This window comes from Bactrocera latifrons, unplaced genomic scaffold (genome assembly GCF_001853355.1).
Source record: "Bactrocera latifrons isolate USDA-ARS-PBARC rearing strain unplaced genomic scaffold, ASM185335v1 scaffold_36, whole genome shotgun sequence".
In the NCBI taxonomy this organism is placed as follows: Eukaryota; Metazoa; Arthropoda; class Insecta; order Diptera; family Tephritidae; genus Bactrocera; species Bactrocera latifrons.
Genome location: NW_017537001.1, coordinates 18747 through 37538, shown reverse-complemented (window position 1 = coordinate 37538; position 18792 = coordinate 18747). Strand labels below are relative to the sequence as shown.

At 31.6% G+C, this 18792-nt stretch overlaps 1 protein-coding gene across 3 annotated transcripts in view; it reads left to right on the top strand.

Moving 5' to 3' along the window:
- Positions 1-13527, top strand: part of LOC108971807 (protocadherin-like wing polarity protein stan) — a 115001-nt gene extending 101474 nt beyond the window's left edge. The window contains exons 9-11 of one of the 3 annotated variants that reach the window (XM_018938091.1): positions 603-609; positions 3324-3382; positions 8792-13527. In XM_018938091.1, the coding sequence (XP_018793636.1) occupies positions 603-609; positions 3324-3382; positions 8792-8825 (100 nt within the window). In that variant the 3' untranslated portion in view covers positions 8826-13527. The remainder of the gene's footprint in view (positions 1-602; positions 610-3323; positions 3383-8791) is intronic. The other 2 variants (XM_018938094.1, XM_018938092.1) reach the window with 2 other exon arrangements.
- Positions 13528-18792: the final 5265 nt, after the last annotated feature.

Here is an 18792-nt window from a genome sequence, read left to right as displayed (position 1 = left end):
TTGGAAAAAATTAAAATTTTTTTTTTTAAATTAAAATAATAAATTTATACGATGCTGCATTATAATGGATGTGCAACAAAAATAATTAAATAAACACCGAAAATGCAACCCTGTACGCCGCTGAAATATGACCATAAATTGCATACTCAACCGCCAATTTGCGCCAACACCAACAACGTTCACACACGCCATTGCCTAAATTTATCGAAAATACAAATGTGTGGTGTCCATTACGCCTGCATACACACACGTCCACACACACACATGCAAACACGCGCGCTGCATCAAAATTTCGTTACAAATGCATTTCACACCACATGACCAAAATACCGTTGCACACTGCCAACAACAACATCAACTAACAATGCTAATAACACAAAAACAACACATGCTCAACCAATAAAAAAAAACAACTACAATAACAACAATTGTGACAATTGTGACAAACAAAAACTACTCACTTAACCGTAAACTATGCAAAAACCGAAACCAAAAACGCAAACGAAAAATTGCAAAAACTCTCGCATTCTCCTGTACTCTCCACTCTACTCTACTCGCCTCTACTCTACATTTTCATCCAACCACAACAACAATCAACGCAGTTCAGAGGTAACAAACAAGCATCATTATTCATGTTCTAACAACAATTACAATAACAAACATTACATTTATCTAGACTTCATTAAAAATCACTTCATTTCCGCAACTAATTGTATATATAATATTATGTTGACCAATATTTTGTGTGTTGATTTCCATTTACGTGCATAAATAATAAATAATTTTACTTTTCCACGTTGTTTTTATATCCTCCATTTTTTTTTTTTTTTAATTTATGTTTTTGTTTTTGTGTAATGTGCGTGAAATGCATTTTGAAAATTGATCATGTAAATGCACTTTGATTGTTGTTGTTTTTACCAAATTTCGGTTGTTTGTAATTGCAATTCAATTTATCGTAGTTTTATGTGTTGCGACGTCACTTTTTGAATTTTTTGTTAAATTTTTTTAGATAAATCTAATTCTGAATTTGTTGAGAAAACGCTCATTTGTAAAACTTTGCATTTTCGTGGGAAAAACTCCAGCCATATTCTTGACATTAAATTATCATTGACTTGAATTATTCATAATATTAGAATAATTATATTTTTTTTCAAAAATATATGCTGAAAAATTATATAGGAAACTGAAACTATTGGACACAAAAAGGATTTAGAATGAAAGTGGTTGAATCATATAATATTTTTGCGAATTCTTAAAAAATTCACCTTCAGAGTCTCTTCGCATATTATTGATATTTTTATACCATAACTCATCACTCCATAAAACGTGATTTTGCTGATGCAGTCAGTGCTTCCGCCCTTAATTTCATTACTTCACACAATTAACTATTGCCTAGTTCTGGCCCCATGAGCTAATACCGCTTACCCTCCGAGCTGGAGACTTTGCTTCTACTCCAAGTACGCTATTCTAGCTAGTAGGACCACTATAATAAACCGTGCTTATTTTTTCATACATTTTGTTCCCTTTAAAGAGGTAATTACCATTGACAAGGCATAATGGTCGCTAAATCATAGTCAAGACAATCCTCTCAAACACTTTATGATCGATCTTATAGTAAAGGTGTAACGAGAGACTTTGTTCGTGAAGGGGTAATTCACCTCAGCTCCTTTAATGATGGCCTTTATTGGTATTATATTTTAAAGCAACATTTATTTCCGAAATTTCGTTTAAAGGGATACATTGGTTTCCTCGACTAAAAAGCAGCCTTTTTTCAATAATTTGTTTCTCATATAAAAAACGAAATACTTTATTAGAAGTGTATTATTGTTACAAACATACACTATTAACATAGAAATTCTGAAATTGTTGAAGAAAAAATTTTAAATTCAGCTATTTCGACGCCATTTCCAGTGACCCCTCGGAAGAAAATGCGCCCGCGTTGGCAGAATAACTCCTTATACGATATTAGTTAAAATCTTAACTTAGAACTTGGACATTTTCATCAAAAAATAAAAATTTCAGTTAAACCAGCGCTATATTTTTTTTTTTTCAAATTGTTGTTATTGAAAAATAATCCTTCATCCAAGTCTTAAAGAATTGTATCCCAAAGACACACTTTCGTGAAAAGCACGTTTAATGACAGTGCACTTAGCCTAGCTAGCCTCGAGCGCACAAGTTCTCAAAGCCGCATTATCTGAAACTAATACTCGGATCAACTTGAAAATTTAGCACTCTACTATTGTAAAAGATTTATAGAATTTAATATGACAATGAAAAAACCCATATTATCCCTTACAGAAATCAACAAATGCTTTCAAATATCTGACTGGAAAATATTAGTATCTCTCTCAAAACTGACATCAAACGCGGGGCTATTATCAACCCATTTAAATCATTTTAACATATATATCCAACATTTAATAAAATAAAGACTTCCTACAAAATCTAGAATCAGTATATTATGTTAACACTACTAAATGGTTTGACGAGCGGGTTAGCTACTAACAACTGCCAAAAGGTCCTTCTGGTCGAGAGTAAATCGCAAGAAGCCGACAGAGCTCTACGCCTTAAGCAAAGTTCAACTATCAATAGTTATTAGAGTTGATCCCTTAACACTTGCTTCACGAAGCTCAGGTGAAATAACGGATCTCAAAATAAATTACCCAAGCAGATTTGATAGCTTCAAAGCGTTTCGTCGAGATAGATATGTAACACTAGAAGCTATATACCGGCCTCCAAAATCCCCTACATAACAGTCTAAGTGTGATCCTATCGTCAACTTGAGTGATTAGCCAGCTAACCTAAATTTAAACTAAAAAAAAGGTTTTATACATATTTCTTATGTTAAGCTAGCAATCACTATTGCGCGGAGGCTATTTCAAAACTTATGATAGAGCTCTGAAGCGCATGAGACACCAAGCTCTTCTACACTATAAAATACATAACTTGCAATGGTTACTTACTTTGTATCAAGTAATACGGTCAATATAAGTCCATCTCATTTTTTTTTTTCAATTTCAAATTTCTCTGGTGTTCTCAGGAACATCTTTGTTCGAAATTAGATTTTGTAGAGAATCAGCTGTGAAAAAAAAAAAAAAAAAAAAAAAAAAAATTTATTTTTAATTCAAATTAATGTTTGTTAGACCTTTGACAATTTTCTAATTTACTGCACATGTATGATTTTCAAAACCCACGAACATTCCAGTAGGAACATTTGCCTCACAACATTTCTTGCATATCATATTTGAAACCATATCACATTGTACATATCTACTAATTTTCGCATTTATTATAAACATATTAACACACACACACATTTGCAGTTGGACATTATTTGGCTGCATCGCTGGCGTCGCCGATATCCCTGGTCTCTGACAATCTGGTACACGTAGTTAAAGAGAGACAATTTTCAAATTTCTCACTTAAAATATGCTTTCTTTACTGCTAGTGGAAATTTCCTAACTTCTGCACTTCTCGAATAGTTTTCAAATAATTTTCTCTTATCGCACTAAATAATAATATAATAAATGCTAAACAGATATTTATAATATTGAAAAGATAAACATATAGTATATATAACTGTGTTGTAGAATTTGAATTATAATCGAAAAATTTTAGTGCAAATCAATACTTAATTAAACGTACAATTTAGTTAACAAAGTAAATATATATTTATCAATATAATAATCATAAAATTATTACCCTAATTTCCACATTTACTCAGCGCTAAATTTCTTGCGTAATTTGCCCGTAATATCAATAAATATTGGCACTAGCTGCGCTCGATTCCATAAGCTTTGGAAAGTAGCGACATATAGCTGGTAACAGTCACTTAATCAAGCAGGCGTCTAAATACCTTTCATAAGGTTTCCACATACTCTCGTATTTTAATTAACTTAATTATAATTGGCTAGGTTTGTTCTGGATGCAATTTAAAATATTTAACAAAAAATATAGCTCAGATCTAGAAAAAAATATTTTTTATTTTAAAAACTTTAAATTGAAATCATTTGTGCATAAAAAACGTTTCACCCAAGGTTGATCCATTTCAAGATTCCTACTTTTTTTTTTAAGAAAAAATACAAAAACTTCAAATTTACAGAACACTCTTTGGCATTTTTGAACTGGCGAATGACACGCCTGATGTTTTGCTCTATGGCCTTTTGACTTTACATATCGCTATAGGAAAAAGTCGGTGTGATATCGCATGATCTTGGTCGCCCATCGACCGGTCCAAACCGGAGATTATCTGCTCACCAAAGTGTTCTCTCAATAAATCCCCTGATTGATGCAATGTGTGGGAAGTAGTCTCGTCTTGTTGAAACTAAATGTCATCGAGATCAGAGCTTCAATTCGGTGGAATATTTTTCAATAATTTATGCTGGTAATATCCGTAGTACGCTCAGTAGGTCCATTATATTGACCATAAGTTGAGCGAAGCCCGCGTTGTTCAGGAGTAAACAACCATTTTCAATTATGAAATCGAAAGAAATTTGAATCTAATTTGATAATGGTTTGCAAGAAATATTTTTAGTTGGTATTTTTAACAAAGATCGATAAGACTTACGGTAGATAATATTTGGAGAAAATTCTGTAAATTCGTAGAAATCAAAGTACTTAAATTTTTACCTTCAAAAGCTCAGTACATTAATTACATGATAAAATTCTATTGAAATTCCCCATCAAAAATATTTGCTTAAATCTATTTGTTAGCATAAACTAAATACAATGAGTGTAGTAAAAATTAGAATATCGCTCCCAAACACAAAGACTTCACAAAAAACACAAACACACACACTTACCAGTTACACTCACACAATAGACACGAACATTGTTCAACCATCAATCCGCTCATACTCATACGTATGTAGATTTGCTTACATTTTCGAACACTCGCGCTACATACTTACAAGTACTAAGTACTCGTAAATTTTAATTTAGATACATTTATGGAAATTTCCATAATACATTATCAATTTCCATTTATTTTCATCAAATGCATTAAATTAAAAGCACCCAACTAAATTTGTTGAAATTAATCATTTTCGGCATGCGATTTTTAGTTCCCATACATACTTGTATAAGTATGGCATCAAGTATATACATATACATTGTTAGGAATGTATGCATATATCACCTATTAAAACACAACTTTCATAGCCATCAAATAATTAAAATTAATAAAAGTTTGAAGTTTAAATATTTAGAATATTTCATAGAATTTTCATGCATTTCCATATTGGAAGGCACAAATTATATTAATTTGTAGATGAGAGTATTTATACATTTGTTCGTGCCGAAACGCCTAAATTCGCACAAAGCGCAATTATAATAAGTGCAAAAGCAACAAATTTCGGTGCGTAATTTATATAATTGCTTTTACATTTGTTAATGCATTAGTATTTAAATGGGCTTTTAATATTATTTTGCGTTTATCACAGGCTTATGTAGATATATTTCTAAAATATTTACTTATAAATGCACTCGTACTACATGTAGCCGGCATATGTATAATAATACTACGCTATTTCACGAATATCTGTGGTGTATAACATTTAATAGTCGAAAAAGTTTTTTTGTATTATTAATCAAATTTTAAAATAAAAAATACAAAAAGACTTTTTCGATCATCAATATAATCAATTTTTATGGAAATCAGTATATTCATTGCAACAATATTTCGAAGAAATAAATTAAATTCCGAAGGAACTGCTTCGAAGAAATACACACATAATTTCACTTCTAAAATGTACCCCAACTTTTCAGTACTCACTTCATAAATCCAATGCATTCATGGCTATTATTACCCGAAATGGTAAAAATGTTTAGGGGTTAAACGAGTCAGCCGGGCAAAATTTGTCAAAATGTCAGATTTTGTTTTTGGCATAAAGTGGATTATAACGACTTAAAAATATTACAATATAGATGTCCATGTTAAATCTACTGTAGTATCAAAATTAACAGAGCTAAGCTTGTGGATTTAATCATTCAAAACTCGAAACTACTTTTCAAAAGGCGACGATTATCGCAAATATCCATCTAGCTTCATAATAACATTATCTAATAACCAACATGGGAATTCATTTTATTTTTCCCTACCTCCCGAATATGGATTTATGTGTCGAAGGGCCTAGCAAAAGACTACACTCGAGAGCGTGTTACGGGTGGTGTGACTTCGGAAGTTGCTATCAGACTCAGAGAATCTGGGTTCCTAAATGAACCAATGTCTAAACACACGGAAATTATCACACATTTACTGTCAAGAGCTCTATTTCAACTTCAGCTTTAAACTTCCTGACTTTTGCTGTGTCTTCCAAGCCGAGTTGCAGTCATTAAGGTAGCAGTAGATTTACTACTAGCTCTTTCAGAGCAGTAACCATCCACTCAGATGGCAGAGCGGCGATACTAGCCTTGAACTCAATAATAGTGCGTTAAGGGGTTTTCGAGGAATGCCTAACCTCGCAATCAATAGCTTGCAGTGTCTTTGCGATAATACTGGTATGAGTGCCAAACCTCAGCGGAATCGCAGTAAAATGTAAAGCTGATGATGACCTAGCAAGGGAAGGCACCGTAGAACCGTTATCGATGGAATGGGAGCGGGTTTCAAGACTAAATATTTGGGATCTTCTGACATCCGACCGAACTGACGGGAATACAAATTAAACTCCTGTAAAAATTCGTATTGGCTACTAAGCGTTTTGCTAATTTATAACTTCAAACACAGGAGTTCCTCTCTATGGCATACAAAGACATATAGTAGTCCACCTGCGATTTTTGATCAGCCATCTAACCCAACCTAACTATTAGACTGAAGAGAGTTAAAAGCAAAAGCCTAGTTACCTGCTAACCCCTAACTGTACGTAATTGGAACCTTGACTTTTTTCTATCACAATTCCGTAAGACGCCGTCTGCATAAGGATAAAGGAGTTCTTCTTTTCTATGGCTTCACAAAGAACTACATATAGCAGTCCAAGTGTGATCTCTCTAGATCATAATGACAACTTCCTTCACAGCTCAAGACTAGTTCCACCCTTTAATATCATTTAATAAAAGGTTTATTACTCCAAGAATTTCTCAATCGAAGTTAAGAAGATCAATCTCCTATTTATACTTTATTCAGCTTAGCCGATCTCGACTAGTTTCAGCCATAGCAGATTTATTAACATAGTTCATTGGTTTGACTTACCGCCTCAAAACTAGCAAAACAGCATGTAGCATATAACTTTTACCGACAATTTCTAAAGTACATCATATTAAGGTTTTGAAAAACAATAAGCATCACGAACAAAACAGTTTTGGAAATATGTAGACTTCTACGTAGTTTCTGTGTCAAAAGTATATTGAACGTACAACCAAGTATTTATTTTGGTAGATTATTTGGCTCTCCTATAAGAGAATGAAAACCTCTCAAGAAATGCTTAACACAAAAACAAAATCTACTGTGTACAATAATATGTGAAATAAATGTGGTTTGTGGAAAAAATTGTTTAAAAGTTGAGTAAGGTTATCGGATTATAGTTCGCTCTTCAAAGAATTATTTGAAAATACAAACTAATGAAAAAATTGTTTTTATTTTTATTTATTTTTTTGAAGCCTCTTATTTTACGCTAAAAATTGGTATTTTGCATGATATAATTTTTAGTTTTAGCGCAATACTAATTTAGCTTAAATATAAATATTAATGACTAACATTTTAAATTTAGTAGTTTTCATTGCTAAAAATATATTATTATTATTTCCAGAAATACTTTTGTAGTACGAAATACTGTAGTTTATACCTTTCATGAAATATTGCGCGAAATTCGTTCCCAAATTTTAACTAATACCACCTAAACTGAACTCTTTTCAAAGTTATTGCTGTTTACGGAAAACATCAGACAAGCCAAACACACGCTTCATTTTGCTGCTTTTTTAATCTCTATAACTGCTGGTCGCTTAACCTATAATTTTTTTACTTTATAGAGTTTTTCTTGCTAATAACTTACAATGAAAGAGTCTAGTTTATTAAATCGCAAAATGTAGGCAATATGAAACGTAATAATTATTTCCTGATACTTTGATAGAAGATCAGAAATTCAAATTGTATCCAAACTGTTAAACTCCTAAATTTTCACCTATTCTAATCAAATTTCTATAACCACACTCAAAAAAGTTTCTAAGCCAATAAAAGTATGTCAACGCTTAAGTAATCTTCAATGCACTTCTTATATACAAGCTTTTACTATGACAGCCAGCAGTGCCTTTAGCGACTTTTGGTGTTTTGGCTAATCATTGAAGCATCATTCGGTGAATGTAAAATCCTCACAATCCAAAACTTTAACCTAAACTTTAACCAAAACTATAACCAAAAACTTTAACCAAAACTTTAACCAAAATTTTAATCCAAAATTTAACCAAAACTTTAACCCAAACTTTAACCAAAATTTTAACCCAAAATTTAACCAAAACTTTAACCAAAACTATAACCCAAACTTTAAACAAAATTTAATCAAAATTTTAACCCAAAACTTAACTAAAACTTTAACCAAAACTTTAACCAAAATTTTAACCAAAACTATAACTAAAATGTATATACACAACACAATTTCAAATTCATCCATATGTACCGCATTTCATGAAAGGAATAAATTTATAGCGCAGCACAACTGTTGACAAAACAGCACCGTTAGCTTTTACTAACTTTTTTTCACCACAATTAATTAGTATTGACTCAACCAGCAGTAATCTAAAACCATTTCACAACTGTTTCTATTTTATTGCAATCTGTGCGTGCGTCTGTGTGTGTGTTTAGGAGGAACATTGATGATGATGAGACGACCGTGTGACCGCATCATCAACAACAACAACAACAGCAATTGCAGAAAAACACAACAATAAATGAACATAAACTACCGCTAATGCAACCAGAAGTGTCATTAAAGCCACCAGCTCAACAACAGCAGAAACAACAACAACAACCAAATCGAGTGTCCGCACAATTTACGCCACTGCCAATAACAATATTGCAACAACCAATGCCAGTGCAACTTTGGAAAATTAATCAGAAAATGTTGAAAAGCGATACAAATAGACAGCAACAACAACAACAGCAACAGCAACGGCAGCTAAAGCAAAAATACCAACAAGAACAAACACAACACTTCGCAACTATACGTCGTGTGCCATCGCCACACTACAGTGGCCGATGTCAGTAGAAAAACAAAAACAAAAACAAAAAGAAAAAAATATTGTTAAAATAGAAATAAAAAGCGAAACACAACAACTTAGTTAAGCATGTAAAGGTAACAGTATAAATACATACAAACACACAGCTGTAAGTGCTATATATATGTATATGTATGTACTTGTAAATTTATTTGTTAAGTTGATCATTAGTGTAAGACGAGAGCTCCATAATGTATGTATATGTTTGCAAGTATTGAGAGGAGTAAATTACGAAAACATAAAGCAAGAACAAAATCTAAAAAATAGTTATGCTATGTATTTATTGAACCGCAGAAATAGTGAAAAAAGAACATAAAGCTTATATAAAAATGTAAAAATGAAAATCGAAATGAAAAGCAAAAGAATAGGGAAGGAGTGGACTCAGATTTAATTAGGGAACAATAATACAATAACGTTGATAATTTGGTGAGTTTTAAGTTTATTTTTTTTTTTTTTTTAATTTTTGTAAAATTTTCGCGCTTCTACTTTGAGGACCTTCGTCTTAAGGGATACACATAGTCCGTTAGCGTAAAAGAGAACATTTTTGGAAATTAAGGAAACAATTTTTCACATTTTTATTCCGCCATTCTACGTGAATGAAACCTAAAAACACTCACATACTAGGATATATTACCCTACTCACGCTCGAAATAAGTTCAAAAATTGGTAAATTGCAGCGTTAAAAAAGTTGACGAAAATCCGCTTTTTGGTCAGATTCAGAACTATAGTGTGATCCACTTTGTGATCTCTTACTTCTATGTTTACCGTGCCCACATATCAGATGATCCATTCGATGAGTTCAATTTTCGGCCATTCGTTCGAACAATTCGACTGGTAACTGGCAAATGACACGCGCGATATTTTGCCAAAGCCAGAATCGAATTACTTTGCGTAGCCCCATAGGAAAATCAATAGTTCTCAATTATACCCGATGGTTGAACTCTCTCTCTCTTACACTTTTTAATGCACTTCCATTTGCTGCTTTGAATAAAGATATAAATTGTTCCCTTTTTTAACAGTTCCGATCTCATACACCACTTGATGGCGAAGCAAACATAGCGCACATACGCCCTCAATAGCTTCCTGTACAAAAAAAACAAATATATATTACTTTTTATAAGTTTGGGTGAATTTCTGTCTTTCAAATATTATTTATAATTTAAATCTAACGTTTTTAGGACCAGATTATAGATTTTTTGTACTGCCCTTGATTCATCTGATTTTGCAAAGTTGCGAATCGCAGAACCAACTGGTATAAACCCAGTAGACTGAAATAATTAAGCGTCTCTTTATAAGAAGTTTACAACTCAAATTCTCGGTTATGTTTTCGTAATATTTCGATTCAAGATCACTAAGATCACAGAGCTAGTAATGATCATGTTTTGATAATACAAAATACTTTCAAAGCTACATATTTAATTCAACGCTTGTAGATAAACTGAAAACCCACCAGATTATCAATATATTTAGGAAATCTTCTTTCATCACTAATACCTTAAGGGGCTCATCCCAGCTTTGAAAAACACCGCCTCGAAAAACTTGGCTCGTGGTTCCTTCACACTGACTTATTATGCTTGTTTGCTAAAAAAACAAAAGAATTAACGGCATTTTAATCGATAACCCTAAATGTAAAAAAGAGAATTTTGGTAGATACTCAAAAAAATTTGCCAAATTTGGGTTTTTTTTTACTATAAAAATACATTGTATGCGCTTACATGTCCTGAATGTCCAAGCCATTCACTCAAACAGTTTTTGTGATACGATGAAAAAAAGTTTGAAAAACACTGTTTTGAGAAAAACGCTTTTAAAGTTTCAATTACGCAACTCAGCGCTTCGTATAGCTCCATATTCTAACTGCTGTATCTTTAAGTCGACTTCGAATATTTAAAAATTGCTTTTCTAGACATGTTCAGAAAGCAATTTATGAAAAAAGAGCCAATCACATGGGATGACCACTTAACACACTTCAAATCATGAATAAAATAATAATTTATGCTACCAAACTTGCATTTATTAGCTAACGCGTGGGACACAGCAATAGCTGAAGACACTTTTTGTAAATATTCTGTTGTGTAAACAAGAGAGAAAAGAATGTATAAATGTATAGAAAAAAGGAAAGAAAGATACAAGTGTACAGAAAAGCACTAGCAAAGAGAGATGTAGTAAAGACCGCTTTAAGCTTTGGTCCGTGTGAATAGTTCGTTATAGACTTTCATCAAATCTTCACATCCTCCCCAATGAAAGACGGTAGAATGGATGATGCAAAGCATTTAGAAGTTAGAGCACTTAGTCAATCGTGGTAGACTAACCGCTCCAACTTCTATAAACTATAACGTCCAAATTGTAATTTGTAACGCATCAATATTGAACCTGAGTAAAAGTGTCTGCAACAAAGAGAAAAAGTAAAACCATAAAAACAACAAAACCTAACATATTTTCACAAATACTCTTATAAAAACAAAAACTAAAATAACTGTTGAAAAGCTGCGTAAAACTGTTAAAGCAAAACGCACGAAATCCAAATAGGCTAAAACATTAATGATAATCAAATGAAAGTATTGATATTTTGAAAAAATAAAATAAAAATGGCATAAAATGTTAAGGCGTCGATCCGAAAAGTAGCGGAATGAAGAATAATTTTTTTGATAATTTCTGTTAACTCGCAAATGAGAAGACGATATATCTTTTCGAAGTTAGGAATACAGATAAATATTTATCCTTCATTAGCATAGTTTTTTTTTTTTGTATGAAATGAATTTAGTTGTAAGTTTAGGTTAATGTAAGTTAATTTATTAATATTTACTTTCGTGTATAAAGTATACTCATTTTAAGGCTATTAAAAACATCGGAAAACCGAGCGAATACATAAAAATATACGGATATTAGTGTATATTTTCGTAATTCAGACTGAATTTTTCATGTATCCTTGTACATGTATTAAGCAAATGTTAAGTATTAAATTGAATCAACGTAAAAAAGCAACACACATCTTAATACAATTAATTATTAGTCTTCGTGGGCAAAAAAGTATAATATTATTCACCAATCATTATCAAATATTAAGCCAAGTAAGAAAATAAATAGGCTGAAGAGAATTATTTGAAAAGCAAGCATATGCTGAAAAATTGTTATGTGTAGCTTTAAAGATATTAAATTTGAATTTTACGAACTTTTATTCTCAAAAAGCTCAAAGTTTATTTGAATTATTTTCACAACACTAACTAGCTTAACCCTAAAGTTTCAGTGAATTTACTACTTTGCTATTAAAAAGCATTTGAGCACATATATTTACTGTTATTAAAATGAACGAACTTACGAGCTTTTATGCGTTGCAAAAAGCTCAAAAACATGTATTATACCAGTATATTTTGAATTATTTTCACAATCAGCTTATACAACTAGTTCAACCCTATGCAATTATGTGGAGTTTAACTCAATGCTTGAAAACATAGAAGAGAATAGTACTTCCAAACAACAGTTAAAATGTTGATACGAAAGCCATTTAGTAACAGTAAAGAGCGTGTATAGTTCCATTCAGTGAAATTTGCTAAATGAATTGCAACAAAATAAACTTTTAGTTTTTGAAAAAGCTCTTCTAGTTTTGAGGTTTTTCTAAGTAGTTTTTGGCATTTCCAGACATGACATTCAAAAGGAGCTTTTATGTCAAATAACAAAAATTGCTTCACCTAATTATTGAACGCTGTGAGCTCCAAAAGCTCTGAAGCCTATCTAGACTAAAGTATGATTTTTAATTATTTAAAAAGTCAAATTCGCATATACATATAATATCAAGTATGTACAACGCATATTTCTACATAACTATGGGTAGTTGTAATTGCAAAAGCTTTTGGAGCTTTTATCTTAAAACATTATATCTGCATAAAACTGAGCACATACTAGTTATCGTAAGTTATGAGGGTAAGCTTTACCGGTATGAGCTTTCTACAGGTAAGAGCTTTTTAAAGCTTTTATGCCCCAGTTGCAAAGCTTTTGCACATACTGTAGAAAGTACGTAATTGAAATAGTTACAATAAATTATAATAAGCCAATTTGAATTGATATGCGACCTTTTCAAATATTTCTCTTCAGCCTACAGAGCTTACTAACTAAATATCTTGCCAGAATATCGTATCAGCTGCATTTTTAGGAATTTAAGAATCATTAAAATACATAAGTTTGCATTTATATAACCTCAATTAATTAGTATGAATATAGCTTAATTTGCAATTTGATTTCAACTCTCTCAAACCACCTTATCGAAACGTAAACGTAAAGAGTGCCTCGACCATAGTTTGGAGCTTATTCGAATTTAGTTGGATAAAAGTAAAGTAAAGCAAAGTAACGCAAAGTAAAGTATAAAGTATATATATAGGGAAGGTAGAAAGCAAGTGAGAGTAGTAAAAACTAGTTTTATGTAAATTACGGACAGCGTAAAAGGCAAGCAGAGAGCAAAGAGCATCTGCCAAGTGTGTTACTCCATTCAGCTTCTTATGCCATACTTTTAGTTAAAATTTTGGTCAACTTTGATCGCATGGAATTATAAATAAAATAAATGATATATTTAGAATTATTTTTAAGACAAAAGAAATAAAATAGAGCAACTTTAAGTGACATCGAAGTAGAAAGCAAAGCATTTATTATAAAAATTTTGCACAAAATTCGAAGCACATYAGTAATTATTTATATAAAATTATAAATATAATTTATTTATTAGTTTGTTTTAAGTAAAAGATTTAATGTACATACAGACATAATGAAATCTTGAATCTCCCAGGCCGCTGGCATTTGGAAATTTATTTAGAAAACAAAAACAAATACTCAACCAGTGATTGCAATTATTGTTTTACCATTATTTTGTTATATAATATTATTTAATATATTTTACTTTATTTTCTTGAAACCAACTTTTCTTGAAATTATTGTAGTTAGTAGTTATGTATTTAAAAGAAATTTGTATATTATATATACAGCATATAAACACACGGCTATATTCAGAAAATAATCATAATTAGTACCTAAGTTATCAAAACACATAAATACACACATAAACAAAATCACATAAACAAAACACGAAACGACATACTCATAACGCAGTTTCTGTAGGAAAAAATTTGCATAAACTAATTGCAAATAATTTCTAAACATTCAAATATGTGTATACATTCTAGTTTAAGTTGAGTAAAAAACACACAAAATCAAAAAAATCATTTAATGCTAGTTTTTTTTATATGGAAAAATAAATATATTAAATATAAATAGTTATATGTATACAAAAAAATATATCAAACTTATCGGAACAAGGCGAAACATAAATATTTAAACATATATTCTCTGTGTATATTACTTACGTTCCAGCGTTGCACGTTTACAATAACTGGAAGATTATTGTACAATATTATGCCGTAAAGAATATATAATTTAAACACATTGAATTTGCATAAATAAATGTAATTAAGAATTGAAAAAATATATAAGATATATTGGTTTTTATTTTAATCTAAAGGTAACCAATTTATAGGTTAGAGAAGAATGTGTCAGAATGGATATGATTGTAGGTGTTACAAAACGCTGTTCGTATGTGGAATTGAGCAGAATAAGCTGCCATAAAAAGCATTCAAAGTGCATAAAAAGCAATAGAGCTCTGACAAGATAATGACAACCGAAAGTTTCAATTCGAATTTTTGAACAATATGAAACTATCAACAGTGGCGTTTGAAGGAAAATTGTGGAAAAATAATCAGTATTGGAAAATAAGGAATACTATAATAGAGTTTCAAATTATTTTCTTTATCTATTATATATCCATATTCTTATACCTACACATATACGATATATATAATCTAAGGGATTTTATGAATCCATTTCAACCTTTTTAGGCTCACTCCCATTATAATATTTATACAAATTTTTATTAAGATATTTTCCTAACTAACTCTTGTATATTAGCTTTCGGACTACGATATGTTCGTGGCGATGCAGAGCCTCCTCACTAGAATACAGTTGACATTCTAACGGGAACTTGATTGATTCATTCTTGGCCGTCAAGCCGGCGCAGTTCTTTTGGAATGGAATTCATAAATTACCAGGTACTGTTACAGCATATCCCAAACAATTTTGATGTCAAAGATGCATAATCCGCTCGAAAGCTAATGATCGAAAATATCAATAAAATAATAAAAATCGTCTAGTCCATATAAATATCCATTTATACGACAAATAATGCTTTGGGATCTATTTTGAATTAAATGGAAATACTTCGTACCAAGTCCAATTTATCAAGTTAAGCTGTGATGATATGAAACTATTTGCAAATGAAAATATTCTTAAAGAAAACTGTGAGGAATGAAGGGCCACAATAAAGCCTGATTTGATTCCAACTTTTTTCGATATTTAAATATCTTCTCCAGGCTCGGGTCCGAATTTTTGTTGTCCTTGTGGATTCTAGTTGAAAGCGTGATTCTGTCTAGAGCTTGCCTCAAATTATAAACGAGCGATCCCCACTTTCTTTTCAGCCCATAGGGTTGTTGAGTTTACGCGTGACTAAATGAGAAGGTGACGGGCCAGAAAACGCTGCATATACTGCGAAGGCATCGGTTGGTGAAAACTTGCAACGTTTTGATGTCAGAGACCACAAGATTGCGGGGATTTAACATTGGAGTGGCTTTTTAGGATGTCGCGTAATGAGCGCGTCGAAAATCTGCAGACCGTTTTGATGTATGATCGTTTTATTATTAGTTAGTTAGAAGACAAACTAGCTTAATATGAATTTCCTTCCCAAATATGAATTTTCTTCCTTATTTTGACTTAATATCAGAAAATTCCAAATTTACAAAAAAAAAAATTTTGTAGGTTAAATACCTATTGCAAAGCTGGTAGGCTTTTTCTTCGTTCGAAACTTTACTTTCTGACTACACAGCCTTTCTACCGCTTTCTCAAAAAGTACAAAACTACCAATTTGCCATATAACTTTTATCTATTTGAAGACTTCTAGGATCTATACATGTTGCATTCATTTTTTAACGTACTACTATGAGCACAAAAAAGTTAAACTTAATTCATTATTTTAAGATTCTTAATTAGCTTTTCAAAATCTACGTCGTCGTCCCCTTTAAAGTAATCCCTTTTATCCTCAATATAATACGTTTTATCCAAACCTCGAAACAGCTGTTAAAGTCAATTTCCGGAGCAGCCTTCAAAGATCGTAGCATTTTACGTTTTATATCTTCAATTGACTCAAAACGGTTTCGCCGGAGCTGTCGTTTGAGTTGGCTGAATAGTGCTGTGCTCTGCTCTCGCGTAGCGTTGCCAAACAATTGGGAGCGGTGCTGTAGCAAATGAAAATTTTTGTTAGCTCTGCTCTATTACAGGTCCCAAAATTTTGCTACCGCTACGCCATAACACAACACAGCACTTCATTTTTTGCTCTCGCTACAGTTATAGTTTTATACGTAACAAAACTCGGAGCAGAGCAGAGCATATACTTTCACATTGTTATGCTATGGCTCTGCTATCGCTAACGACAATTCCCTGGTTGCGGCACGATAACGGTTGAAAATTTGACAAAAATTTGCGAAGGATCAACGCAGTAAGCGACGGTGTATTATCGTGGTGCAGAAACCAAGAGTTGTCAGCCCGAAATTCCGGCATTTTTTTACGAATAGCTTCGCGCAAACGACGCATGACACTCAAATAGTATTCTTTGTTGACAGTTTGGTCGGTCAGAAGGAACTCGAAGTGCACCACACCTCTATAACCGATGAAAACTCTCAACTTAACACAGATTTTTGACTTGCTTTGACATGTTTTTTCTACTTCGGCTTACATTCGCCAAGATATTCGACCGATTGATCGTCTGTTTCGAGGTCGTAAGAATATATCCGAGACTCAGCGCCAGTAATTGTACGCTGTTTTCCGACAAAAAATATTAATGATTTTGAAAGCAATCGTGCTTCACTTTTCATAAGCGAAAGTGATCTTTCAAAATGGCTTTCACTGATACTTCCGATATTCCAGAGATGTCAGTAAAATCTGTGACTCTTAATCGTCGATTCTCAAGTATCAATKTATTTATTTTATTGACGTGTTGTTCATCAGTTGATGTTGCTGGCCGTCTTGGACGTAGTTCCCCGTCAAAGCTCTTTAAACAATTCGTACCAATCAAAAACGCATGGTCGCGATGAAAGAAAAATATTGTACGCAACTTTTGCAACTTTTTTTTTTTTGATTTATCATAACTGTATTTCTTCAATAGTCATAATCATTTCATTTATATATATGTTTTGTTTTTGTTTTCTTTTGAATTTATTTTTGTTTATTATGATCATATATATATATATATATTTACTACAATAAAACATGCAATGATAATAAGTTAAGCGTATGTTTATATGTATGTATTATGTTAATGTAAATGTAAACAAGTATTTGTGTGTATGTATGTATGTTTGTATTTTCTCTCATATATTTGAATTAGTTGCCTAGTAAATACTGCATTTTGAGTATGAGGTTTTCATTTCTGCTATCGATTACATATACAAGTGGATATTTTCAGCAAATTTATGTACGTTAGAGCTTCAAGGCAGCCAATTGCTTTTAAGCAAAATGAATTCTCCATTGAAATGTAAATTTTTTTGTCGATTATTTCTATTTGTTTTCACACAGTTTGCAGCTGCTAAATGTTTCTATCAGAAAGTGTGCTAATTTAGTCACTAAGACATACCAGCAATGAAAGTATGTATACCTTTGAACCATTTAAATATGCCATTTTTGTCGCAAACATATGTAATAAGAATGCTTTTTTATTGAACGCTGCGAGTTATGTTGCTTATTTTTTTAGTTTTTAGTAAAAAAAGTGTAATTTGCGGCTAATACTTTTCGTTACATAGTGACTCCTCCATCAGCTATGCAGTTCGTGTGTGGTTGTGTAGGTGTGTTTTTCTAAGTGTCTGTTTGGCGTAGTGTTGTTGTTTGTGTTTGCTTGTCTTTAACAATATAAATAAATTACAACTAAATTATTTAAATATTGTTTTAATCATATTACTTTTATTATATATTATATTTCTGTTTTGTTTTTGTAAAAAGTGTAGCTTCTTTTGTGTTATTGTTGTACAAGTTCAGAACTTTCTTATAGTTGTCTTTTTATTTTGCTTTTGTAGGTAGATACCTTTTAACAGCATAACTGTAATTGTTATGGTAATAATATTTTAGTAATTATTGTATTTGTTGTAATTTATAAACGCTATTACATAGTCATTTTGTTGTTTTTGTTTTTTGCAAACTTCAGCTGTAATTACAACTTTTAAAATATTTTTTAACTGAATTTCACCAAACTTTGCTGCATATACACACACATGCGCACAATTTGAACATTTGTATACATGTTTGCATACTTGTATGTGAGTGTGTGTAATTACATTACAGTAATACCTTTTAGTCATATAATATTCATGGAAACATACACAAATAACGATCCTCTGCGGTGGCAACACTACGAGTACATATGTCTGTATTTCAATGCTTCAAATTACTTCGCATACAAGTTGCACAGCATATCCAATACTATTTTTTAGTTAATTATATTAATTTTTT